General features: G+C 46.4%; 1 protein-coding gene, 1 long non-coding RNA gene and 1 pseudogene across 2 annotated transcripts in view; 2 read left to right on the top strand and 1 right to left on the bottom strand.

Annotated features, from left to right (window-relative positions):
• Positions 1-2,505: 2,505 nt before the first annotated feature.
• LOC132493868 (uncharacterized) lies at positions 2,506-10,735 on the bottom strand. Its single transcript, XR_009533023.1, has 3 exons — positions 10,624-10,735; positions 9,193-9,332; positions 2,506-2,933 (listed from the first exon to the last, which is right to left on the bottom strand). It is a non-coding gene; the product is annotated as an uncharacterized LOC132493868 (long non-coding RNA).
• On the top strand, positions 6,183-7,730 carry LOC132493818 (lysine-specific demethylase 4D-like; annotated as a pseudogene).
• Positions 10,736-10,806: 71 nt separating the features above from the next.
• ENDOD1 (endonuclease domain containing 1) overlaps positions 10,807-27,159 on the top strand; it is a 31,016-nt gene continuing 14,663 nt past the window's right edge. The window contains exon 1 of the mRNA XM_060104113.1: positions 10,807-11,211. Within this exon, the coding sequence (XP_059960096.1) occupies positions 10,912-11,211 (300 nt within the window). The 5' untranslated portion in view covers positions 10,807-10,911. The remainder of the gene's footprint in view (positions 11,212-27,159) is intronic.

Genomic DNA, 27,159 nt, shown 5'->3' with positions numbered 1-27,159 from the left:
AAGCTATTAATTTAAATATACATTTTTCTACACCTCAGTTTCTTCCTCCATAAAATGGGAATAATCATAGAACCAGCTATGTTTCAAGCATCCCATTCTCTTTCTAGCTTACATTTCATAGTGTTCTAATACAAGTATTTGACCTGATGGAGACATTCAGCCCATGAATCAAACACTGTTTCATTCTCCATCATTGCCCTCATGTTCTCATTTCCTTTTTTACCCAGGATAAATTTATTGTCCGATCATTTTAATCACTATGTTTTCCCTCCATCCAATACATCAAGACACTTGTTCCACTCTCCTTGAGATACACATGGGTGGAAAACCCTAACCCTGTGGAAACCTTACTATTTGCTTTCTTCCCATCTTTTGAGTCCCCTTCTGCATGGAGGAGAATTCCACAAAGTCATACAATATGAGTTCAGGAAACACATCAAGACCAAGGCACACATAGGTTCTGCATTTCTTCAGCATCTACATGGAGAAGCATCCCATGTTGAGGAGGGTTTTGTTCTAGTGGAGGCCCCTTCCCCACTGCTCTTCCTTCATATAGGGCTTTGATGACAGCAACTTTATTAGGAAAGGGACCTTCAGAATGCTTGGGGAATTAAGCTGCCTAGATATCATGCCAGCCATTTATAGGAGCTGTCTGGGAAAGCCAGCAGCCCTGTACGTTAGGAGACACCTGGGGACCTTGGGCCCTTTTGGATGCTATAGCCCTCCAGTAATGGAAGGAGTCTAGGCTAGCCTACTGTTCAGGCATCTTAGCATGAACATCTCAGATCATTTTTTCACAATGCTTCTCCTTCATAACAATATATCCCCACGACCCTTGAGTGCTCATCAGGTGTTTCTGGAATAGGAAGAAAGATATTATTTGACTTCCACCCAATCGTTAGAGGCTACACTAATTGCATTTGTCACACTCCCTCAGCGATGAGCTAGATTGTCAACCACTTACCCTCCCCACCATTTATTACCAATTCATTGTATAGAGACCTCGAGATTGTTTCTTTTGTCCTTTGACATTCAAGTTGGAAAAGGAGAAGAGTGCATTGATCCTCCATTACCTACCTGCTGCATATTCCATGGTGCATGAGGCTCCAGGGCAGAGGTACAAAGAACTACTACTGCTCACTCACAGGGTCCCTGCCATCAGTATTCAGATCTGCAGCAAACATTCCTTTGATGCACTCTTACAAAAGCTACCAGCAGGGGTCACATAGAGCAAGGCTTTCCTTGGTTATATTTTTTGTCCCTGATCTCAGACCCAAAGGATAAAGGTTTAATATTTAAGCCAAATTGTGGTGACCTCTTTGGGGAGAGGGGTGGTGGAGGATTGGGCCCCAGCCCCAGCTTCCTCTTGTCTTGAATGGACCCCAGATAACATATAGGGACCTCTGGCACCTCTTGGAGACCATAGGAGATGTGGGGAGTTTCTATTACTTGGAACAATGGCAGGCCAGCTAATCTTTCTTAGTCTTATTGGGGAGACTACAGGGTGAGGAAGTTTAAATGCCTTTGTTCTCTATAGGCAGTTGAGCTCTTCCTCACCAATTTCTTTACATGGTTTTCTTCTCCTCTCCCTGGTTCTTGTGCTGACCCGATACTAGTGGTGTTTAATGCCCTGACCACTGTGCTAGCTCCGCCCATTCTGGCAGCTTTCCCAGGGAAAACCCTCTGTACTTAAAAGGACCCTGAAATTTGTATAACCTATCGATCTCATATATTTTCTTGTAAGAAATCTTAAACGAAAAATTTCAGGCAAAATACCTCTGTTTTGTGGGCTGATAACATTAAAAATGAGGCCTTTTACTAGACAGTTGGGAGAGCTGATTGCATTTAATTGTGATGGAATCAGGAATGATGGAGTTAGGGTGGGGCTGATTTGAGTAGAATCTGGAAGAGATACATGGGTACTGACCATCAGTTCAAGTTTCATTTGGAAATGTTTTCTTGAGAGAGTACCTGTTTTCTTGGAAGGATAATTGTCTCTACTTTTATCCAAAGCAAGAAGATCAGAGGAGACTTCACTGCAAAGGTGATGCTTGGGCTGAAGCTTGAGAGTTGCCTGGGTGCAAAGACCATCAGACAAGAGTATATCGGCCGTTTTGAGACACAGCCAGGAATGTGTCTGGAAGGAGAGAGCAAGGAGCCGGGTAGAAAGGGGTGAGGTCAAGAGGTGATGGTGGGCCAGATCGCTTAGGGACTTTTAGGATATTCGAAGGATTCTAAGTGGGGTGGAATAGGTGTGCCTGATGTTTGAGGACAGGAAAAGTGAAAGAGAATATTTGAATGGTGGAAATGAGGGGAGCTTAAGAGTATTAGGAAACAGTATTAAGGGAGCGCTTGAAATTGGGTTCATGAGATACTTTGCTTTGTTTTCTTTTTCTTGTTTTATTTGTACACATATATTTTCTGTCCTAAAATTATAACTATTACATGTGCTCTATAGAGTTCAAGTTGAACATGGAGTATACATAGTGAAGTTTATTTTTGAAATTGTTTTCAATACGTTTATTTCACACACACACACTGTATTTTATTTTTACAAGAGATAAAGGACACAAAGCATTGTAAATGGATGACCACAAGAAAAGCAAAAATGATTGCAATTACCAAACACGAAACACACTCATATTATGTCATAATAGTGACATTCAGTCCAGTAATCTTTCACTGTAACAGCTCCTTTACTTTGCAGTGAAAATTAACTTGTATATTTTTTGCCTCTGAGTTCTTGTGGGATTTTTTTTTATTCAAACACAAAGTCACAAAAATTATAATCATCAGTTCACTCATTCCCATGTAATTAATTTCTTTTTCTTCTTAATGTTTTGTAAGGCACGTTTATGAATTCATCAGGTTTCCATTAGAGTTCTGAAAATGCTTATTCCTTCAGTTCCACAGTATAGTCAGTTACCAGAAACCTGTAATTGTCAGAGTGTTGTCCATGAATTTCTTCAAGATGAAACACTTTTATAGGAACATTTTTGCAAAAGCATCAGAGTATACGCAGTAGTCTCTGTAAATGACAAAAGACTTAAAAATGACCACTGTTAAAGATTTGATGAAAGTTCATAATGCAATTGATAAGGAAATTTAGTTATTTCTGAGATATACATTTTAAAGTAATAACTAGAATTATGAGTTATAACATTATACCAGAACATATAAGATTTTTAGAAATTTCGTGTAATGTCTGAAACATTTATTTTAACGTATTTCCATACAAATAACCTAAAGAAAGTTTAGTATTAGCTGTTTGTTTGTTTGTTTGTTTATAGAGCAGGTTCTTATTAGTCATCAATTTTATACACATCAGTGTATACATATCAATCCCAATCGCCCAATTCAGCACACCACCATCCCCACCTCACCGCAATTTTCCCTACTTGGTGTCCATACGTTTGTTCTCTACATCTGTGTCTGAACTTCTGCCCTGCAAACCGGTTCATCGGTACCATTTTTCTAGGTTCCACATACATGCGTTAATATACGATATTTGCTTTTTTTTTTCAATTAACTTCACTCTGTATGACAGTCTCCAGATCCACCCACGTCTCAACAAATGACTCAGTTTCGTTCTTTTTTATGGCTGAGTAATATTCCATTGTTTATATGTACCACAACTTCTTTATCCATTCATCTGTCAATTGGCATTTAGGTTGCTTCCATGACCTGGTTATTGTAAATAGTGTTGCAATGAACATTGGGGTGCATGGGTCTTTTAGAATTATGTTTTTTTATCTGGGTGTAAGCTCAGTCACGGGATTGCTGGATCATATAGTATTTCTATTTTTAGGTTTTTAAGGAACCTCCATACTGTTCTCCATAGTGGCTCTATCAACTTACATTCCCATCAACAGTGCAAGAGGGTTCCCTTTTCAACACACCCTCTCTAGCTTCTGTTGTAGTTTTTCTGATGATGTCTATTCTAAGTGGTGTGAGGTGATACCTCATTTTAGTTTTGATTTGCATTTGTCTAATAATTAGTGGTGTTGAGAAGCTTTTCATGTTGATGCATCTCTTTTTCCTAACTTTAATGAGAATGTTACTTTTGTTTCACTGTGAAGAATGATCCTTGGTATTTTTTACCTTGAAATTCTTTATCTTACAAAACAAGTTTCTCTTGATGTTTTGAAAGTAAGAATTGTAAAATCATGAATGGATTTCGCTTTTCATCAAATACTTTTTTGGTACCTACAAGATGATGACATTTTTCATTTATTTTGTTAATATTTTGAATTATATCATTAAATTTTCCAGTGTTGTATCATCCTTCCTTTCTATTTGGTCATGATGTATTATTCTTTTATAATATTGCTGTATTTCATTGGATAACATTCCATTTTATGTTTTCATCTATGCTTATAAACAAAAATGGCCTGTAGCTTTATTTTTTATTGTTCTGTTTTCGTTTTGCTATCAGAGATCAGAATAGCCTCATCTGAGTAGCTTTCCAACTTTTTCTATACTCTGAAACAATGTGCACAATAAGAGTTAACTGATTCTTGAAACTTTTCTAGATTCACATATAAAATGATGTGTCTCCTGGACTTTCAGGGGTCATACTTTGAACCAGCTTATTTTCCTGGGGTATTAGTCAAGCTTTCTGGTGTTTCATGGATCCATTTTGGATATGTTTCCTCTCCAGAAAATTATTCTTTTCTCTTTTGAAAATTTTGCTGTCAAGTTTCTCCTAAGATTCTCTTTTGAGACTTTAAAAATTCTTTTGTGCACTACTTCATTCCTAGGGGTTTATTTTCCCCTTTTTTTCCTAGGTTCAGTTATGCCCATGCTTTATTGCTATTATTAATTTCTTCCAAGTATATTTTTGGTCATCACTGTGTGGTCTTGTATGTGTTTTCTTTGATTAACTTTGTCTTTATTCTTTGTTATTTGTTTACTCCTACCACTTTTTTCTCTTGTTCTATTTTCTAGCTTCTTCAATTGAATGTTTAGTTCATATATTTTCAATCACCCTTCCTTTTCCTTTTGGTACGATGAAAGATATCTGTCTCCTTTAATTCTTTTCACCCTAAACTACACTTTAAAAATGTATTTAAATAATTTAAATAAATTAAAAAAATATTTCACAGAAATTTGTAAAAATCATCTTAACTTGATGATTTATGACAATGAGCCATTCTGATGGCTGTGTAACCAGCACCTGCCTTCAGGATAGAATATTCACATTATTCTAGAGACTTCCTCACACCCCCACTCACAATCTCTCTCTTTCACAGCGGTAACCACTACTCTGACTTCTAACATAGATTACGTTGCCTCCATTTTCTCTTTATATAAATGGAAGCATAGAATAGGAATTCTTTTGAGTCTGGATAATTTTCCTCAGTATTCTGTTTATAGAATTATTCTTATATTTTCATGTAGTTCTTGTTTATCTTCATTGCTGTATTGTATTCCATTGTATGAATATACTACAAGGTACTTAACCATTCTAATGTTGACTGGCATTTGAGTTGTTTCCAGTGTTTGGCTACTGAAATAATGTTGTTCTGAACATTCTTGGACTTGACTTTCATTGCACAGACATACACATATCCTAGGCATGAATCATAGCTCACGGGTAAGTTCAATTTTAGTGGATACTGTCCAAATAGTTTTTCAAAGTGAATGTAATGATTTCCATTTTCCTTACTAGAGTACAGGAATTTCCACTGTTCACAACAACACCATTTCTTGTATTGTCAATCTTATGAAATTTTAGCCTTTATTTGAATATGCAATTATATTCCATGGTGGTGTTTTATTTGTAGTTCCCTAGTAACTATTTGCAAACATTAGTTTTCAACCTGTCTCTACTGTATTTTTTTTTTTAGGTTTTGTTTTCAATACTGCCCTGAAGACACTACATTTGGGATACCCACCCAGGGCTGGGTGATTCACTAGACCTAAAGAGGCCAGAGCCAAGTGTCAACCAAGGACATCACAGACTTGCAGGCTCAGCCAGCATCAGTCCTGAGCAAGGCTTCTGCCCAGTGTGGAGTCCCCTGCAGAATCAGCAAGCCTAAGAAATATTATCAACTCATTGCATTAAAGTCTACTGGGGTTTCCTGCTGATATACTCCAACCCATTTTTGAAAAAGTAGTGTTTTCCAGCATCCTCACCTATCCAGAACATAAATAAAAACTTGGGAGTTTCTTGCTTATTAATGAAAGCTATGAAGTCTAAGTCCAACTGGGACCAGAACCCAAGTTGTAGCATAATGGTATTTCATCCAACCAAAGAAGAGTTTAATGATTTCGAGAAATACATTGCTTATATGGAATCCCAAGGTGCACACCGAGCAGGCCTGGCTAGGATAATTCCACCCAAGGACTGGAAAGCCAGAGAGACCTATGATGATATCGATGACATCTTAATAGCCTCTCCCCTCCAGCAGGTGACTTCTGGGAAGGCAGGTGTGTTTACTCAGCACCACAAACAGAAGAAAGCCATGACCATGAGCGAGTATTGCCGCTTAACAAACAGTGAAAAACACCAGACTCCATTCTACTCTGATTTTGAGGATCTGGAGCGAAAATACTGGAAAACACGCCCCTGATTCACCAGTATATGGTGCGGACGTCAGTGGCTCCTTATTCGATCAAAACACGAAGCAGTGGAACCTTGGACACCTGGGAACCATTCAGGACCTGCTGGAACAGGAGTGCGGAGTGGTCATCAAAGGCGTCAACACCCCCTACCTGTACTTTGGCATGTGGAAGACGGCCTTTGCCTGGCACACGGAGGACATGTACCTTTACAGCATCAACTACCTGCACTTCGGGGAGCCTAAGACGTGGTACGCGGTGCCCCCGGAGCACGGCCGGCGCCTGGAACGCCTGGCCAGGGAGCTTTTCCCGGGCAGCTCTCGGGGCTGTGAGGCCTTCCTGCGGCACAAGGTGGCCCTCATCTCGCCCACGGTCCTCAAGGACAATGGCATCCCCTTCGGTCGGGTCACTCAGGAGTCTGGAGAGTTCATAGTGACGTTTCCCTATGGCTACCACTCTGGCTTAAATCATGGCTTCAACTGCGCGGAAGCCATCAATTTCCCCACCCCGCGCTGGATCGATTATGGCAAAGTGGCCTCGCAGTGCAGCTGCGGGGAGGCCCGGGTCGCCTTCTCCATGGACCCCTTCGTGCGCATCCTGCAACCGGAGCGCTACGAGCTATAGAAACGCGGGCAGGACCGGACCGTGCTGAAGCACACGCAGTTCCCAGAGCCCAGCAGCCAGGGCCTGAACGCCTGGAGGGAGGTCCGTGTGGCCTGGGGAGCCGTTCTGGGCCCGAGGCACCACCAGCCCCGCCACGCTCTGCTCCCCCGTGGGCCTGTAGCCGCGGACGGTGGGACCCGCCACCAAATCCCTGTGCATGCTGTGTCCCGGCGCCCCTCGCCGTCCCGGGGTTCTTGCTCGGCCATCCAGTTCGAGGCTGCGGCCACCTGCACCTCCGGGGAGCCCGGACCGCCCCAGCCACCGACCCGGATAGCCACCCAGCTGGAAGATGTGGCCCTCGTCGTCGTCCTTGGGAACAGGGGACTCAGGAGCCAACTGCTCCCCCCAGGGCGAAGAGGAGGCTTTCCTTAGACATAGCTCAGGACCCAGAGGCTCAGCCCCTGCCTGTGGATTCACCCTCGCCAGACAACGCGGACCCGCTCAGCCCTGGGCTCCAGCATCCCGCCAAGGCTTCTGGCTGTGGTTGTGGCCTTGTCCCCTAAGCCCAGGGGATGCCTTTCTACCCCATCCTGTGGGCCAGCTCTGGATGCTCCTGAACTTCTAAAGCATCCTGGGCTTTGATTAGCCTCCAGTCTCTCTCCGTTTCCTCTTCCCTCTTCCCTTCCCACTTTTCTTGCCAAACTAGGCCCTTTTGACCAATTAGGTCAGTAGAGACTCAGATAATAATTGATCATCTTTCTGAGTCTTTGATGTATTGAAAATGTGTTCTCTGCCAGGAAGGTAAACAGAATGTTAAAATCTGGCTTTATTAAATATATTAAAGGTAACCAGAATGTTAAAATCTGACTTTATTTTTTGTGTTGTTCATTCAGTCAACTGAGAGGTGGTCGTTTTTCCTGCACTTTTCTTAATAATTATATCAACACATTTCAAGCAAAACTTATTTTTCTGAGCTTGTTGCCTTGTGTGACGTTGGTGAGTGAGTTTGTGGTTGATTGTTGGGTTCCAGCTGGCTGGCTGGGTTGTGGGATTTGGTTTGCAGCCCTATCTGAAGGATGACTTGGTGGAAATCACCTGGCACTTGGTAGCTCCAAGTTGCTAGGAGTGATGAGCAAACATAGGGCAAAAAGTGCCAGCATGTGAAAATCTCTCCAAGTCTCCACTGCCTTCTCAATGCTGTATGTATATTTCACATGGTTAAGTCATTGATACATCCCAATAAACAAATCCATAAATAAATGAACAAGACAATTTCAAGTGGGCATATGTTCTGTGAAGAGATTAAAGGGGATGGGGTGATAGTGCAGAATGGGCAGTGTGGTTCTGGTGGTCAGGGAATACTTCATAGAGCAGGAGAACTTTCTGAGTCCCAAATGACAAGAAGGAAGGTCCAGAGCTGATTTCCACTTGGATGAAACAACAAGTGTAACAGCCCTAACACAGAGCATGGTGTTTTTGTGTGGATAGAGAGGAAGCTCATTTGTGTCTGGGGCATAGAGAAGGGAGAGGCAGGGTCCAGGGTATGTAGGACCTTGTAGCTCATGTTAAATATTTGAGTTTTTTTCAGCTTGAAATGAGAAGGCATTGGAAGTTTAAAACAGCACTTGACATGATATAATTTGCATATTTAACTGATCACCTTAATTGTTCTGTGGACACCTTGGGGGCAGGAGAAGTAGTTACAACATCTAAGTAATACAGGTGAGAATTGATGGTTACTGACATAGGCCATATTATTGAAAATGCACAGAAGTGGCTAAACTCAGAATAAATTTTGGAAATTGAAAATGATAGTTTGGATGCAGAAGGAACATGTGACTCCAAGTCTAGTTGTTACTGTGACATCACACTGTATGTGTCTTTTTTTGTTTTTTTAATTAAGAAATAAATTTAGGTTTCATTTCAGGGGCCAAGTCAACCTTTTCAGGTATTGAAGCCTCCAAGAATTGGTTCTTAAGCTCCAAAATCTGCTTTTCTGACAATTTCTCTATTTTATAGGCTCACCTCATGGATTTGCTGTGACTTAGAGGAAAGGCCAGGCTTAGGAAGCAGACGGGCCTGGCTCAAATCTGGCTCAGGACTCACTGATTATGCCATCTTGGACAAGCATCTGAACGCTCTGGTCCAGTTCCCCACGTGGCACACTGAGGAAATAAGATTAAATAATAAGATGTGATTGAAGGCACCCTAGTAGGCGCTCTGCTTCAGTCTCTACCACCACCGCAGTCCAAGCTACCATTCCTCATCTGGATCTTTATAAATGTTTTTCTTCATTCATTCTGGGCCACTCCAGTCTGTCCATTTCTGACCAGAAAACAAATGTGATTGTGTCTACACCATTGAAAGATCAAAATCCTCAACATGATTTATATAATTTTACTTTCCAAACTGCAGGACATGAGCCATTAGTGGGTCATAGAAACAACTTTGTGGGTTACCAGCAGCATGTTTTTTAAAGGGGAACAAAATAGAATACAACAGAAATACTAGATTGCAATGTCAATTTTAAGCATAAGGATTATTACATGAAGCTTGTTTTCTCAATATGGGTCCGTGTCCTGCTGAAAAATGTTTGACGGCCTCTAGCCTATGATCCCCTGAATGCTGTGTCTCCCGCTTCCTTTAGCCATATTTCTCATAATCTTCTCCCAGGTCTCTGTTCTCTACCCACACCCACCTTAAATTCCTCCAACATACCACGTTCCCGTCTGCTGGGAGACCCCTTAGCACATGCTGCTTTCCTCTTTGCCTAGTTCATGTCAACATCTTGGTCTCAGTCCAGACAACACTCTTCAGGCAAACACGCCCTGAATCCCTGGAGGGGCAGGTTCTCAGTGCTCCATGTTCAGTGTGTGTCATTATTCCTTTAATAGCCTGCTTCTTTGATTAACGACAAGCTTTCCCACTAGGCTTCGTCTGCAGGACCGCAGGGACCCTATTCTTGTTTACCACTGTACCCAGTCGCTGAACCCAGGTTGGCACATAGGCACTCAAGAAAGACATATGAATCAACCAACCTATCAACCAGTGATGTTGGCCGGTCTCGTTTATTTCTTGGTTTTGGTTTTGATTCTAAGCCTCGCAGCACCAAGTAAACCACAAGAGCTGTCCTATTTCCCTAGGTTAGGAATTTCCTAGAAGCGGATTTTTAACTTGGGTCTCCTGGCTTTTGATCTGCTGAAACTTCATCAAAGTTGTGTCCGTGAATTGTCGGATGAGCATTTCGTTGTAAAGGGGGAGCCTGATTTCCGTCGGATGTCACTGGGGGGGTCCCTGCCCATCAGACCCAAAGAGCCACAGTTCTGTGGGCATCTCCTGCCGCCTCTTTGCATCCTTGAGGATCCCTGGGGCGCGCTGGCTCAGTAGGCTTCTAGGCTCCCAGCCCCGGGGACGGTTCCTTCCCGTTTCCTCCGATTAAGCCGACCCGGTTCATACCTTTCAGTCTTGGGAGCGCGCCTCCCCGAGCCTGCGAGCGCAGACTGCAGAAACCAGGCGGTGCAAGTCCGGGTGCATCGCCGCGCCCGGACCCGGGCCTGCGCAGCCATCTTCAGGGAGGAGGGTGACAGGGAGGCGCGGCCTCGGGACGCGGACCCGCCCCCGGCGCCGGGGCCGCCCAGCTCGGCCCGCAGAGCGCTAGCTCAGCTGCGCCGCCCCCGGCTTCCGACTTCCCCGCGGCCCCGCTCGGCGGCCTCGCGCTCTCCCCGCCCGGCCCGCAGACGCGCCATGGGCCCCGCGCGCTGTTTGGCGCTGGGCGGCCTCCTCGCTCTGGCGGGGCTGTTGGAGGGCCGGCTCGTGCGCGAGCAGGAAGCCGGCTTCGGCGAATGCGACCGATTCTTCTACGCCGGGACCCCGCCCGCGGGGCTGGCGGCCGCTGCCCACGTGAAGATCTGTCAGCGCTCCGAGGGCGCCGAGCGCTTCGCCACCCTGTACAGCACCCGGGACCGTATCCCCGTGTACTCGGCGTTCCGCGCCGCGCGCCCCGCGCCCCTGGGAGCGGAGCAACGCTGGCTGGTGGAGCCGCAGGTAAGCGAGGCGCTTCCCAAGCCCGGCCGCTGGGCTGGCCTCCCAGGGCGCTTTGCAGCCACCGTGAGCGGTAGGGCGGGGAAGGGCAGCCCCAGCCTTCGGTGCCAGGGTCGGGGAACCCGGGTTTCCACCCGCCCCACCGCGCCCCCGGAGTTACAGACTGCCTCGTCCCCTGTCAAAGCCACGGCCAGAGCTGGGCGATCTGCGAGCCTTCGCTTTAAGCCTCAGGGGTCCGAGGCCCCCAGTGGGAGGTGGTTCTCTCTGCACTTCAGAGGAGACATCTGCAGTGTCTCATTCACTTCCTGAATAATGAGGACTGTGAGACGGAGACCCAAGAGACCACTCAGATCTTCGGGACGCCTAGGCTGGGAGCTCACAGGTCGTTGCCACAATTCTGTGGGATGGGTGGGTGAGTGGGCATTTTTATGCCCATTTTACAGAAGAGGAGATCAAGGCTCAGCGGGGCGATGAGACTTGCGTAAAGATGGGGCCGGTCTTTTGGCTAGAAGTTCACTGCCCTTCCTACTAGGGAAGAGCTTTTCTTCTGCAGAGGCCACCTGAGCCTGAAAAGCCTTCCCTTCTGCACAGGACATTGAGTAAATTCGATCTGAAGTTAATGTTGGGTTAGGACAATGAAATAAAGTTATGGATTTTTAGAAATGCGATGGGATAGTTACAAATAGTAGGGACATTGACTACCTCCTACTAATGGGAAGAACAAACCTGTTTCTCCTGGCTCTTCATATCTATATTGTCAGACCACTTGGAAATCGTGTCATCTCTCAGGGTTTTCTGTTCTGTCTGGTGAGAGTGACCAAACACTCCAAGAGGCTCCCAGAGGTCCTTCTGAAGCTGCCTTCACACACCCTGCCCTAGGTCTGCTCAGCCAGCCTCCGGTGGAGAACACCCTGCCAGGCTCCCCTGTCCCAGCAACCAGGGACACCCAATCTGGGGGAGGAGCTGAACACTCAGCCCACCCATTCTTTCTTTCTTTCTTTTTTTTTTTAGAACTGGTTGACCTTGATCTTTTTTTGTTTTACTTTTTAAAATTGAAGTATAGTTGACTTACATCAGCCTGCCCATTCCTGATGGCCACAGCTGCCTAGGCATTGTGAGCAGGGGACTGGCTTTCAGCTGTTGTGTTCAGAGTCCTGGGTTGTAATTTCTATATCATTCAGTTATTTCTGGCTCTAAGACCTTGACCAGATCTCAGGCCATCTGCACCTCCGTCTCTTTACCTTCTCCACAGCCTGTTGATGTCAGGACCTATGAGATCAGGCATGTGAAGAAGCCTTTGTAAAGTATACACACTTAAGGCATATAGTAACCTAAAGTTAGTTTGCCCCCATCTGCACCCCTAGAGCTCTCTGCGGTTCCCCCAGTTCCCCAGTATGCATGTGATTGCAGACCTGTGAGGAAAATAGATGACCTGGTCCTTTCTCACCGAGGATCTCATGGATGGCTTGGGGAGACAGAACATACATGTGAGGAAGACGTGGGATGCATGCCTAACAAATTTCAGTTAAATCCAGAACTACCACATTTAGTAGTCACCCACTGTGTGCCAGGCACTTGGGGTGCCAGGGGAACAGAGTGTAGCTCTGGGAATCAAAGGCTTCCTGGTCTGCTGGGTGAAGAGGTGGCAACACCTCTGATTAGAGCCACGCTGCGTGGGTTTAAGCCTCAGTTCTTCCACTGACTTGCTGTAAACTTGGGCTGGTTGACTTAGAGGTAATAACAGGGTGATTTTGAGGATTGAATATAAGGTTCTCGTGCCTGGCATATCAGTCCTAGCTGTTATTATGACATAAGCAAAAACATCCTCAGTTTAAAAGGGTAGAAGAAGTCTTATTAGATTTAATCCGTCTTGGAGGTGATGGGGTAAGCCTTTGGGTCAGGGTGACGTTTGTGCTTTGCCTGGAAGGATGAGGCGGAGTTCAGAAGGGAGACAGGGACAAAGACATTCCCAGCAGAGGGGACATGCTGTGTGAGAAACGCATGGCCGAGTCAGGGATTAGTGTGTGGGGAGTGGTTGGAGCAGCTAAACCAGTACAAGTGAGTAGATGACTCAGTGAGTAGATGACTCAAGTGCTCAGAATAAAGAGAAGTGATGGAAGGGAGGGGTCGGGTATGAAGGAGCGATCAAGGGAGGTTTGGGGCGGGGGTGTCCAGCAGAGCCATTTATGCAGTTATTGAAGGAGCCCAAGGAGCGTGACTCATTCAGCAGAGAGGAAACAGACAGAACCTTCACATAGACAGTGGAGACCGAGGGCCCTGGTAATGAGGGATAGGACTGGAGAGGTAAAACAGGATGGGGAAGGAGGAAGGAGCTGGTGGGGTGGGAGGGAATAGTTCCAAATGGCAGCTCGAGAGGTGAGAGGTGCAGTGGTTCGGAAAAGCACAGGAGGCCAGAGTTCCCGACTGGGGAGGTGGGAAGGGTCCAGTGGCTGAGCACAACTGGAAGGATGCTTTTCTCTGCAAGACAGCCTTGTGCTGCCCGTCCCTTCCCACCCTAGTGTCCAGTCAAGTCAACCAGGAGCCAGGGGCTATTAGGAAGGAGGCAAGGAAGGAGAGGGGGGGAGAAGCCGCCAGATTGCCATGCTGGCAGGCTCTGGAGCTCACTGCAGCAACCCTGCCCCCCTGAGGCCTGCCTCCCAGCCAGTGTGCCCACTGCAGAAAGATGCTCAGGGCTCAACGTGGACTTCTGACTGCTTCCAAGCACTCTGTAATGCTGAGTCACCTTGTGCCCACATCACCTCTTTAGGAGGTTAGTGTTACCAAGAGGCCCAGCAGATAGAGGAGGAAGCGGCAGGGGACCAAAGGAGCTAGGTGCTTGCCTTCAGTAGTTAGTCAGGTAGGGCTGTTCTGACCCTGTGGCTCCTGAAGCTCAATTAGGGCAGCTCGCAAGGCTGTCCTGCAATTTCCCTTTGGGAAAAAAAAAAACCAAAACCGAAAACCTCCTGAATCGAAGATGATAGAAACTTAGTCACTCGTGCGTAAAACCTTTAGGGTGTTTTAAGCACTCTTGTGCTTAAAAACACAGGGACCCAGAATTCCACCCTGCAGAATGCAGTTTACAGGGGCCCCGTGCCCTGGCTCCTGTCTGTAGCTCCGGCCTGTCTCCTACCCCTCCCCACCCTCATGTACTGTTCTAGCATTATCTAGCTGCCTGGAGTGCCTCTCATAAACCATTCTGTTGGTCACATTTGTTCTTTTGCTCATGCTGATTCCTTTTGCCCCAAATGCCCTTTCTACGCTGCCCCAGTCTTGCCCCTCACTGCCTCCCTACTCCAACCTTTAAGACCGCTGAGGTGTCACCTCCTCCAGAAAGAAGAGCCCACCTGAGTGAGGTCCACTTCCTGAGTTAGGTCCACCCCACAGTGCTCCCTGTCATTTCTCTATTTTTGTACTTACCACACTGTTTTATACCTACCTGCTTGTGGGTCCGTCTCTCCAGCGGAGGGACTGAGGGCTTGCATTTCTAGTGCCTAGGACATAGAAAGCACTCAGTAAGTGCTGAACAAAACCATTTGATGTTCGGAGGTTCAGTCAAGCAGCAGTGGGTGAGATATTCTGCTTGAGCTTTCTTGGTGGAGAGCTGCCTGCTTTAGAAGCTTGCCTCCCAGCTAGCCAGCAACCACTGTTCCAAACATATTCCATATGCAGAGCTGGAACCTTCCTCTAAATCCACCCCACCTGTTCTAGCTCCGGCCTTTGGAACTACCCCAGATTTCGATCTCTTTAGCATCAGGTGACAGGATCCCGCATTTGAGGGGCCTTCTGAAGGACATAATGGGAACTTTAAAAGGAAGCAGAAGGACTTCCCTGGCGGTCCAGTGGTTAAGACTTTGCCTTCCAGTGCGGCAGCGGGGGGGATGCAGGTTCGATCCCTGGCCGGGGAACTGAGATCCCACATGCCTCCTGACCAAAAAACCAAAACATAAAACAGAAGCACTATTGTAGCAAATTCAAAAAAGACTTTAAAAATGGTCCACATCAAAAAAAATTTTTTTTAACGGAAACAGAGAAAACAGAGGGCAGTTGTGGGTTTTATGTGGAATGTGGTCACCTTTAAATTGAGAATGGGGAGAAGGCAAGAAAGAGATGAGACAGTGTGTCCCTATTAGCAGGACAGAGATGGTCCGGAGGGTTTGCAGTCAAAATTGAGAACTGGGTTCTGTTTCAGTACAGGGAGCCTCAAACCTTTTAGTTGCTTAGCTCATTTCTGTTTAATGGAAGAATTTTTGGATAAGGTACTAGTGATGCCTTTGCAAAGGATGTTGTCAATTCACGCTAGAAGCCAACGTATAAGACCCTGTCATTAAAAAAAAAATTTTTTTTTTGGCCATGCCACGCAGCCTGTGGGATCTTAGTATCCCGACCAGGGATCAAACCCGTGCCCCCTGCAGGGGGAGTGCAGAGTCTTAACCACTGGACCGCCAGGGAAGTCCTCAAGACCCTGTCATTTTGTAAATGTGAATATTGGAAGGAACTGGTTTTATATTCTGCTGATACTTCTTTAATCTTACAAAAATACTGTGAGGTAGATCTTATTCTCTTCATTGTAGAAATGAGGAAACTGGCTCAGAGAGGTTAATTGTTGTGCCCAAGGCCACACAGCTTGGATTTGAACTCATGACTAGTTGCTCCTTAGTCTGGAGCTCTTTTCATGAACCATGGAGATCTTTGACTTCCCATGGATCCACTGCATTAATGGTCATAGGACTTCAATTCTCATCTTTTATATGGAAATCTTACTTTCTACTCTGTTTCTCTTTCCCAACAGTCGTAGGACAAGTCAGAGCACATATTTGGCCACGTGAATGTTGCTCAGGTGTCAGTGGCTCCGGAGTGAAGCAGATATTCCTGTTAACGGCAAAAGTATTTTCCTAAAGGGCCCAATGAAGTCACATTTCAAATCTTAGTAAATGTACGTGAACAGTTGTCACAGCTAGAACCTTGATTAAGTCCTTAATTTTTAATTTCCATCAGAGGCTTCTTTCTTGCACTTCCTGAAACTGTTTGACACACTGTTTCATTTATTCTAACATCAGCCCTCTTTTAATTGTCTCAGAGAACAAATATAAAGAAGATATCGTACACATCTCTGGGTAAGGGACACAGCAAACAGGACAATTCTGATTCTTCCTTCCTCGTTAAGAAATGTGACTTCAGGGGCTTCCCTGGTGGCGCAGTGATTGAGAGTCGCCTGCTGATGCAGGGGACACAGGTTCGTGCCCCGGTCCGGGAAGGTCCCACATGCCGCGGAGCACCTGGGCCCGTGAGCCATGGCCGTTGAGCCTGCGCGTCTGGAGCCTGTGCTCCGCAACGGGAGAGGCCACAGCAGTGAGAGGCCCGCGTACCGCAAAAGAAAAAAACAAAACAAAACAAAACGTGACTTCAGATCCCTGCTCTGCCATTTACAGTCTGTGCCAGTCCTATTTTTCTGATCTGCTCATTAAAGATAATAACAGTGTTGACTTCACAGAGTGGTCGTGACACATAAATGAGATAACACATATAAGCATGCAGCATAGAACCTGTAATATGGTGAGGTCTTAATAAATAGTAATGTGTACACTCTTAAGGTCTTACTCTAATAGATGTTAGACACACACAACACACACGAATGGAATGTTGGATTAGATAGGCAACTCCTACAATTCCACAAATCTCGCCTACAACGTAAAACATCCATCTGTGTATCTTCTCAAATGCTCGATATGTCCCACATTCACATAATAGGTGCTCAGAAGGTACATGGCGAGAGATTGAATGAATGGACGATGGAATGGACGGGTGGATGGGTAGATGGATTTAGGTGATTGGAAGAACAAAAACAAAACAGGTGCCAGAGGCACCTCCACCCTCCTAGCCCTGAGCAACCAAGAGGTGTGTTGTCATGAAACGAACAGTGAGCAATTGCATTCCAGCCTACTCTGCTGAGCCCGAGGAGGGCCAGGAAGCGCCGGGCTCACAGGGATGGTTCCAAAGTCAATTGCTCACAGTTTCTTCCTTACTGGAGTGCAGATAGTAAAAACAGCAGTCATACATGCTACGCTTCACTCCATTTTTCTCCTTTTCTGGCTTTTTCTTCATCTTTGAATTTAGTGTTTCCATCTGATTCGTGGTCATTCTCAGGAGTGAGTTAGGGTACTTGCCCTGTATCGGCAGAACATTTTAGTGATGTTTTGTCCTGGAACAGTCTAGTGGTGATGGAGCTGTGCACTGTTCTTTCAGTCCAGGCTTAAATTTGTACAATCCAGGAAAGGAACTATCATTTACTGATCCCTTACTGTGTGCAAGGATCTTCACAAATTAACTCATTCACAGAACAACTCTAGGTCCTATGACCCATGGTTTATAGTTTAGGAAACTGAGGTTCAGCGTCGTTAAATAACTTATCCAAGGTCACACAGCTGCTAGATGGCAAAGTCTGGATTGGAGCTTATGGCTGTCCCACTCCAGAGCTCTTAGCTCTGCTTTCTGCTCTACCATGTTGCTTTCCACTGACAATGTCAGTATTTTCTCTCCAGATTCCAAATTGACTGATTTGTTATTTTACTTTATTTATTTATTTATTTTTTATTGCGGTACGCGGGCCTCTCACTGTTGTGGCCTCTCCCGTTGCGGAGCACAGGCTCCGGATGCACAGGCTCAGTGGCCCTGGCTCACGGGCCCAGGTGCTCCACGGCATGTGGGATCTTCCCGGACCGGGGCACGAACCCGTGTCCCCTGCATCGGCAGGCGGACTCTCAACCACTGCGCCACCAGGGAAGCCCTGTTATTTTATTTTTATTTTACTGAACTAATCCAGTTCTTTGGATGATGTCTGGCTTGGCTTCTAACACACCATTCTGGAAATCTCAGTTATAGCTCATGGTGATTGAATGGAGCTTTCCTTGAGGAATAAAGATTTTATTTGTTGGGTTTTAATTCCTCTTCCTTTTAAACTGTCAGCTGTACAAGTGGAAATATGAGAAAATAAGTCCTCCCGTTTGCCAGTAGCTTTCACTGCCAGTGGTCTGGTGTTGCCCCTAGAATGCCTGTTAGTTCAAAAATGTTTTTCCTTCATGTTGTGTGCCGTGTCTCCTGAGTGGTCACGTACCTTTCAGTTAGTAGAACTTGACATCTATGGCAGCAATAATTCGTTGCCTGCTGACATATCTATTTGTGATGAGAAGACCATGGATAATTGTGATGATGAGCGTCATGGGGTGTTGTGATGATAAGTGTTATGCAACATTGTGCTCAAGGGGGTTGGAAAGGAAGGAGAAATAAAAAAGAAACCAACTCATAAGGTGAACCCAAAATAGAAGCACCATTCAGTATGCCAGTCATGCTTTTATTTACCCAGTGCCTGACAGACGTGTGGCTCATTCAAAGGAGGTCAAATGAGGGCATTTAATATTTTTAATCAAAACTGAAAATATGAGTACTTCTCCTTTTGCAGAGTAAATAGTTGGATGAAACAGGATTTGAAAACATCAAATAGATGACATGTTCCAGTTGACTTGCACCTTCATTTTAGGGGTGGTTGAATTGCCCAGGATGCATGATTGAACAGGGGCCATGTAAGGAAATGGCCACTGTTTATGTGTCTGAAAGACTGGACATCCATCATAGTCTCAGGACACACGGAAACACAGGGAAAGGAAAGCTGGGTTTATGAACCATAAAAAGGTCTTTTGTCATTCTTGGATATTTCTGTTGTATCTGGAACCATGGAACCCATGATAACATTGGACACCTCCTTCACAGCCAAGTGGACCATTTGGGATGGTTGATGGTCTTGCTTCTGCACCTCAGTTGACAGACCTCTAATCCCTACCATCTGCACCCTGAGATCCAAGCTACGACCATCTTCATCCAGGCCTCTGCAAAGCAGCTTCCTGACTGGCTAACCTGGGTCTCCTTTAGCCTTTCTCCACCTGGAAGCCAGAGAAATTCAAAACATTCATCTCACTGTATCTCCAGTGGCCTCACTGGAAACCCTTCAGGGCTCCCCCATTTCTCTTCAGATAAAGACAAGTCCTTATCAGGGTCTCCAGAGTCCTGTGTGGTTGGTCTCCCATTCCCCTTCTGGCCTTATCTGGCGTCACACATTGCCAGGCCTTAACCTCCTGCCACTTTGGCTTCTTTCTGTTTTGTTTTTGTTTTTGTTGTTTTTTATTTCTATGTTCTCTCCCATCATAGGACCCTTGTACCCGCTGGGCTTTTTTGTCTTCCGTGATATTCCCACCTAGGTCAACTGCCCATAATACTCTCTAGTGGCACCAAACACACCTTTCTTTGCTAGTGTGGTACAATAATACATTTGTTTGTGTGACTGATTGAGTGCCCCCGATTAGACTGTAAGTTCCATGAGTGCAGGGCTCAGGCCTGTCATACTCACCATCGAATCCTCATTGCTTAACACACTGGCCAACAACCTTTTCTGTAAAGGGCCAAATAGTAAATAGTTTAGACTTTTGGGCCATATGGTCTCTTCTGCAACTATTCAACTCAGCTGTTCTAGCACAAAAGCAGCTGCAGACAATGCATAAATGAGTAGGTGTGGCTATGTTCCAAGAAAACTTTATTTATGAAACAGGTGGTAGGTTGGATTTGGTGCACAGGCTGTAGTTTGCCAGCTCTTGGTCTAGCATGATGCCAGTACTGATTAAGTGCTTAATAAATGTTGTTGAATTGTGAGCATCCAGCAGGTATGGGTTGAACACCAGCAGTGAAATTTGAAAGCTGTGCAGTCTTTTTCCTATTATGGCATGGCAGCCTTAGATCTAGACCTACAGACACGTTCCATGAACCTTTTTAATGGGGTGCTGGTGGTGGTTCTTTATCATATTTATGGTTTTTTTAGGATTATAAAAGTAATATGGGGCTTCCCCGGTGGCTCAGTGGTTGTGAGCCCGCCTGCCGATGCAGGGCACGTGAGTTCGTGCCCCGGTCCGGAAAGATCCCACATGCTGTGGAGCGGCTGGGCCCGTGATCCATGGCCGCTGAGCCTGCACGTCCGGAGCCTGTGCTCCGCAGCAGGAGAGGCCACAACAGTGAGAGGCCCGTGTACCGCAAAAAAAAAAAAAAAAAAAAAAAAAAAAAAGGAATATGTGCTTATGGTAAAAAGATTCTTCTGAGCATTTTGGAAGTATATAAAGAAAAAGATCCGCTTTTCACAGATAGCCAATCTTCACAGTTTGTGTGTATGGGTGTATGTGTGTGCGTAACATTCCAGAAATTTCCATTACATATAGAGAGACGTGCACTCTCACATCCTTTATTCTAGTCAAGGCTTAGCACCCTTTTGGACTCTGTGAAGCCACATCTAACGAGCCTCTCAAACAGCACACTTTTTGATGAGCAAGTTTGCACAGAAACATAAACAATTTGTCTCATTAAGCATTTTCGCTAGAAATAGAAGGCCTGGGGACTTGAAATGCCAAGTCTATTTCATTACCTTTTTCTCTCAAGTCTGTATCATGTATAACTGACTGATGGCCTGAAATAATCCTGCTTTCTGCCCCCTCCCCTCATTCCTGAGCACAGGAGGTGTTAACCTTCTCCTCTTATAGAAGAGACAGGGGCCCGGGGAGTCACTGGTCTGCCCGAAGTCACAAGGCCAGTAAGTGACAGAACTGACAGATCTCTTCATTTCCAATCTGGTGTTCTGTTCGCTCACTAAACCCTACTGCCAAGTAGTCTCACCTTTAGAGGAACTTGAAAAGCTCACAAAACCCAAGAGAAGAGGTCAAAGAAATGGAAATGATTTTGCCTGGGGGCAGATTTACTAGCCTCAGAGGATATATATGACACAACATTGAGAAGCAGATGCTCTTTTGTGCTAAAGACAAGAGGTCTTAAGCTTCAACAGCTTGAGGAGAGTTGAGGTTGGATGCAAATAAATCATTTCCTGTCCTGAGAACTCTGATGCTGTGGAAAAGGGTCCAAGGGCTATCAAGTCCCCTTCTCTAATGATCTTTAAGATGAAGGGTACATTTTGCCTGTTGGCTTTGGAGAAGGGCCATCTCTTAAAGTTAGTTACAATCTTGTGTGGAGATTGGCTATGCGCCTTCCCCAGTTTTCAGATGAGGGTGATGCATAATTGAGTTGATAGTGGTACCTCATGGGCTGCCGTTCTGCACCCAGGGAGCTCTTTGACCAGGCTCTTGTCACTGCTCTTGCTTTTCTGCTTCCATATTGGATGCCCTTCTGCTCCTGGGGCCTCCTGTCCCAGGCCAGTCAAAGCCTAGGAGTTTCCTCTCAGTCATTTACGTAATAAATGTGGTCACAGCCAATCAGCAACAAGAGTTCATCATCAATTTGTTCTCTTCTCTGTCCGTGGATTGGGGTTTAAGAGGTAGGCGTGCAATTACAGGGCTCTTCAGTGGCAGAAACAAGCTCACCCTGTTTATTATCTGTTCATCCCTTTATTCATTCCTGGGCAGCAGGGGGAGAATGTTAGCGTTGCAAAGGCTGAGTCCCCAGACCTGCTTGTTGATCCTTTTATCAGTATTGTTATTGTCGTCAGCATCGCAACCATTTATTGAATTCTTGGGTCTAAGCCCAGAAATAGGAGCCCATGATGTGCCCTGCCCTCAGGTGTCTTGTTAACTTAGTCGGGAAGGCAGATCAGGCATAAGAAGTGGTTTACTTAACTCCCTCCCACCAGACTCTTAGGCCTGAAGGGTCAAGGATTGGGCCTACGGAGTTGTTAAGAAGATTGGTTTTATAGTGAGACAAAACTGGGCTGAGTCCCAGCTCTGTCAGTTACCAGCTGCTTGACCTTGGAAATGTTCCTGAATCTCATGGAGCCCCAGTCCTCATCTGTGGCCTGGAGCTCATAAATCATCCCTACCCTATGGGTGAGTTAGGGCGGTTCAGTATGACTGCGTTGTGTCTACACTCTCAATATGTGTATGTTAAGCATGTGGAATGAATAAGTAACCTTTGCTTCGCAGCCAGTGCCTGCCTTGGAGACAACCAGGATGAGGGTTACCGTACCCTTAGGTCTGACCCAGTGTTATGGCTGAAATGCCCTTACTTCCCCCGTACTCCTGCTGCATTGCCACCTTGCCTGTGACAGGTCTCCATTTTTTCTGAGTTCAGCTGTTTCTGCACTATCCTCTGTGTTCCTTTGCCCATTGATACTCTCTGTTGAAGAATTTAGTAGAAGTGCCTTCTCTCAGTCCCTGGGTGCCCCTCTGATCTGTTCCAGATCTTCTGCAACCAAGGCACATGTGTCTCTTCCTTTGTACTTGAGATTTAATCCAGGTGTCTAGACGGTTCGGTTCCTGGCCTGCAAAGTCCCTGCCCCGATTCACTTGGGTTCTCATAAGAGTAAAGCTCCTGAGGTTTCAGGCTTTTTGATACATGAATCATAAGCTTACCCAGGCTTATTCGGGTGAAGGGGTAGGACCATTGTACGAGATCACTGGTAAATTCACAGGCACAGGAACAGGCCTCAAAGGATCCAGAACAGGGAAGCTTCTAGAAATCAAACAGTCCCATAGAGTCTTCAGGATCTTTCTCCCACCCTCCTCTGTCTTTTCTCTCTTAACCAGTTCTTCTGCTTTCCCATGGGTCAGGCTGGCTGCCAGTCCTAACATCCATCTAGCAACCTTCACACCCTGACTGTTGTCAGGCTTTGAGCTCCTTGGATCGAGAACCCAAGAGAGCCATCTGGTAGGCTGCTGTCCCTACCAGGCTGGCTGTCCCTTGGTTATGCCTGGCAAGGAGGTGGGTAGGAGAGGGTCATGTGCTAAGAAATACCACCAGTCTTTTAGAGATAGTGTCAGAAGTACTTGGTTAATTTAGAAGTAGGGATTGAATGTGGTGCATTGGCTGACAGGGTTGGCATACCTGGTGGTTGGTTGGCTGGGAGAGCCCAGAGTGGGCAGCCAGATTAGACTACTCAAGGGACCCTCACTGCTCAACAGAGCCCATTCTGCATACCAACCATGTGTGTAATTCATGCTACAAAAGGCCCCGAGGTGGGTGTGATATCCTAGGACTGGGTGAGCTGGGGTCTTGGGAAGGCTCTTACTGAGGCTGTATCAGCCAGGGTCTGGGAAGGAAACAGGTGGGACTCTCAAAGTAGTTTAACTGACAGAATTGAATGAAGAAACTATTTGCCGAGAATTAAGGGAGTCAACAAGATATGGTAAAGTACCCAGGGCCTAGCCATCACAGGAAGCTGTCACCATCCCAGGCCTGTGGGGTCAGCGGGGAGCCTGGGGAGAGCTGTGACTGCAGAGGAACTCAGCCAGAGCCAGGACCACAGCAACCAGGTGGGAAGGAGCAAGGGAATACATCCTCTCTCTTCCCCCCTCCCACTGGCTGCCCCAGTCAGAAGCCAGAGGGCAAGAGAGCTCAGATGATGTGGTCCCTAGAAGTCAGCCTCCTGGGACACAGAGCAGAGCACAGGAGAGAGTGGAGAGTGGATCTGGGGGGGCAAAGGAGACCACCCAACACAGGAGCGGTGAGGTTGGATCTGGGCCCGGGCACCCAGCTAGGATATAAGTAGCGGAGGGGAATGGTGAAGGCCCCCCTCCACCAGCGTTGATATGGACGGCAGTACAGAGGGAAGCAGGGAAGCATTTACATCACAACCATGTAACTGACTCCGTTGGGGGACAGGGATTGTCTTTTGCTGGTTGAACGTAAGGGAAGACTTGAGAGAGGAGGTTGGAGAAATTGGGGGCGGGGGGAGTCATGACTATGCTAGTTTGTCATTTAACCCAGAAGTATAGGATGCTACTGAAGATGTTAGAAAGAGCGGTGAGATACGACCCAAAAAGTATAAATAAGCAAAAAGAGACTTCTCACTTCACATATGAATAAGGCAGGAAATTCATGTTTATCCATTTTGGGGATCAGAATATTAGCTGCTCTGATGGGTGGAGGATCCAAATGGCCCTATAGCACTTTATTCTCTTTTTTGGCATTATCATCCCAGCTCTTGTGATTTGTGGACAATACCTCTTGGAAAGTATTAATAGCGTGTGAATAAATTAAGCCCAGCTGGGCCACTACCAGAAATGATGTAGTAAGCAATTGTGTTTCACTGCTGTCCATGGACCCCCTGCATCAGCATCACTTGGGGTGGTGGTTAAAAATGCACTTTTGGGGCTTCCCTGGTGGCGCAGTGGTTAAGAATCCACGTGCCAATGCAGGGGACACGGGTTCGAGCCCTGGTCCGGGCTTATGCCGCATAGCAACTAAGCCCGTGTGCCACAACTACCGAGCCTGCGCTCTAGAGCCCGCAAGCCACAACTACTGAGCCTGTGTGCCACAACTACTGAAGCCTGCGTGCCTAGAGCCCGTGCTCCACAACAAGAGAAGCCACCGCAGTGAGAAGCCCGTGCACCGCAACGAAGAGTAGCCCCTGTTCGCCGCAACCAGAGAAAAGCCTGTGCGCACCAACGAAGACCCAACACAGCCAAAAAAAAAAAAAAAAAAAAGCACTTTTGAGCCCCACCCCAGGCCTACAGAATACACCTCTGGTGTGAAGCACACAAATCTACGTGTTTGTTTGTTTGTTTGCGGTACGCAGGCCTCTCACTGCTGTGGCCTCTCCCATTGTGGAGCACAGGCTCCGGACGCGCAGGCTCAGCGGCCATGGCTCAGGGGCCCAGCCGCTCTGCGGCATGTGGGATCTTCCCAGAACCCATGTCCCCTGCATCGGCAGGCGGACTCTCAACCACTGCGCCACCAGGGAAGCCCAAATATACGTTTTTAAATGATTTATTTTTTATCTTTTGGCCGCGCTGTGCAGCATGAGGGATCTTAGTTCTCCGACCAGGGACCAAGTTGCTTCTAATACAGACTGAATTTGGAGAACTCTAGATTTAAGGAAAGATCACTAATTTCTTGTAATAAGTGTCCAGGCTGGGGCTTAATTCCACCAGAGACAAAGGAGAATCTGATAGGGATCCAGCCCAGGGGTTCTCCATTTAGAATCACCTGGAAAACTTAAAAAAAAAAACATCGTGCTGATCTCCAAGCACTACCCCCCACTCAAGCTTTTTAAAGCTTCCAGGTGATTCTAAGAACCTCTGATCTCTGAACACAGAAGGTGGAAAAAATTAGAAATGGAGATGTCTCAGTTTAACTGACTTGTTTGAATTCTGTAACACATTGTCAAATGCTAAGAATAATTGCTCTGGAAAAGAAAACAAGAGCACAGAATGGAAAACTGGCTTCAGTGAGTGAAGAGGAAGATGACCAGGGGTGTTGTAACTTGAGAAGGTATCAGAGGTCTGGAGAGGTCTTAAAGGCGCCGGCGCACTGTCTCAGGCTCCGGGGAGGAGCAACTGGAGGCGTTCCACGGGAATTTGTTTGCTCTCGAGGCCACCCACTGGCCTCTTCTCAGGCCTCCCTTGCCTGTACCCAGTGCCAGTTTAGGATTGGGGTATTTTTTTTTGAACCTCCCCCCTTTCATTTTTCTTTTTTCCAATTCTGAAGACAAAGGAAGGTCTGAAATGGAAGTGGAGCATCCTTTCATTCCCTCCTCTGTTCCACCACCTTCCGACTTAGGAGGAGAGAACTCTTAGGCCGTTTGTCTCCCTTCTGCACGGTTCACCCCACACAGACATGTGCCACGCGCCTACGATGTACACAGCACAAGGACAGCTGGAGATGCTTGCGCCTCCCCAAAGGCAGGGAGGTGTGTGGGCAGCTTGGGGAGCCCAGAGGAAGGGTGATTCAGGGGGAGGAAAGCTGTTCAGGAAATGGAAAGCCCTGCATTTCTCATTCCTTAAAAAAAAAGAAAAAAAAAAAAAAAAAAAAAAAGGAAAAAGCATCCTTCTAATTCTTCTAAAGCTGTTTTTGTTCCCAAGAGGATAAAGAATATTTTAGATGCCAAGCAGGGAGGATTTTTTTTTTTTTTCTTAAATGGGTGGGTCGGAACTCTGCTTATGCCTTTCCTGTGAGCTGAAAGGCCTGGTGGTTTATTCCTCTCCAAACGTCCTTCCGCGGCTCTTGTGGCCCCTCTGGCCTCCCGTTTCTTTTCTGAAAGGCAGCTCTTTCCCAAGCTGGGTATTTTTCGTGGTGGGTCCTCAGATCTAGTTCATTCTGACTTGTGGGGGTGTGCAGCGGGCCTGTCTGCAGCGTCCAGCTCCAGCTCTGATAAGATTATCTGATGTTCCGATTTCAGCTGCAGTTTTAGTTCCTTGTAAGGGGGGGCCCTCTGACCCACCTGGTGATGGGCAACAGGGTGACAGCAACTCTTTAATGTCTCTCTGTGTGTGTGTATCACAGTTCACACAGCAGAAACAAAATTGGAACACCCACTGTTCAACTCGTCTAATGATTTAACTCTGGTTGAAAAATAAAACAAACCCCAAAGGAAATAGCCTCTCTGTCCCCACAGAGTTAGATAGGAGCTCACTAGGTCTCCCCCATCACAGGATCTTGTCTGAATCATTCCCAGCATGTGCTTATCTAGCTTCAGCCTAAGATTCAGCCAAGGAAGGAAACTCCACCCTTCCCAGGGCGAATCAGTGCAAAGTTTCACCACCATTTTGATCATCCTTCTCGAGGACCAACTTTCCCAGGGGGAAATCCTGGAGCAGAACTAGAGGACAGTCTATTTTCTCTGGAGCCCCTCCTTTCTTGTCTGCAAATTGGAGGAAATCATATGCGCATGTGTAGGTTCTTGTGGAGCTCAAGGGAGATAATTCTTTCAATGCGTCTCAATTAGCTCACTGGTGTAAAGGGCAGACCCTTCCCCACTTTGTCTTTGGAGATCAGCCTGCCCAGCAGGATGGTCCCCTCATGTTCCACACTCCTCAGCACTGTCCGCACTCCTGGCAGCCGCTCATCAGCAGCAGGGCCACCCCGACCCCTCCCCCTGCCAGCTGCTGACACAACGCACCCAGTCTTCTCCCCGTCCCCATGTGCCCCGAGCCAGTCTTGCTTCTCACTGTACTTGCTTGGTCCCCTCACATCAGC

This window comes from Mesoplodon densirostris, chromosome 7 (genome assembly GCF_025265405.1).
Source record: "Mesoplodon densirostris isolate mMesDen1 chromosome 7, mMesDen1 primary haplotype, whole genome shotgun sequence".
NCBI lineage: Eukaryota > Metazoa > Chordata > Mammalia > Artiodactyla > Ziphiidae > Mesoplodon > Mesoplodon densirostris.
Note: the sequence above shows the minus strand (reverse complement) of the source record. Positions and strands in the feature narration are given on the sequence as shown.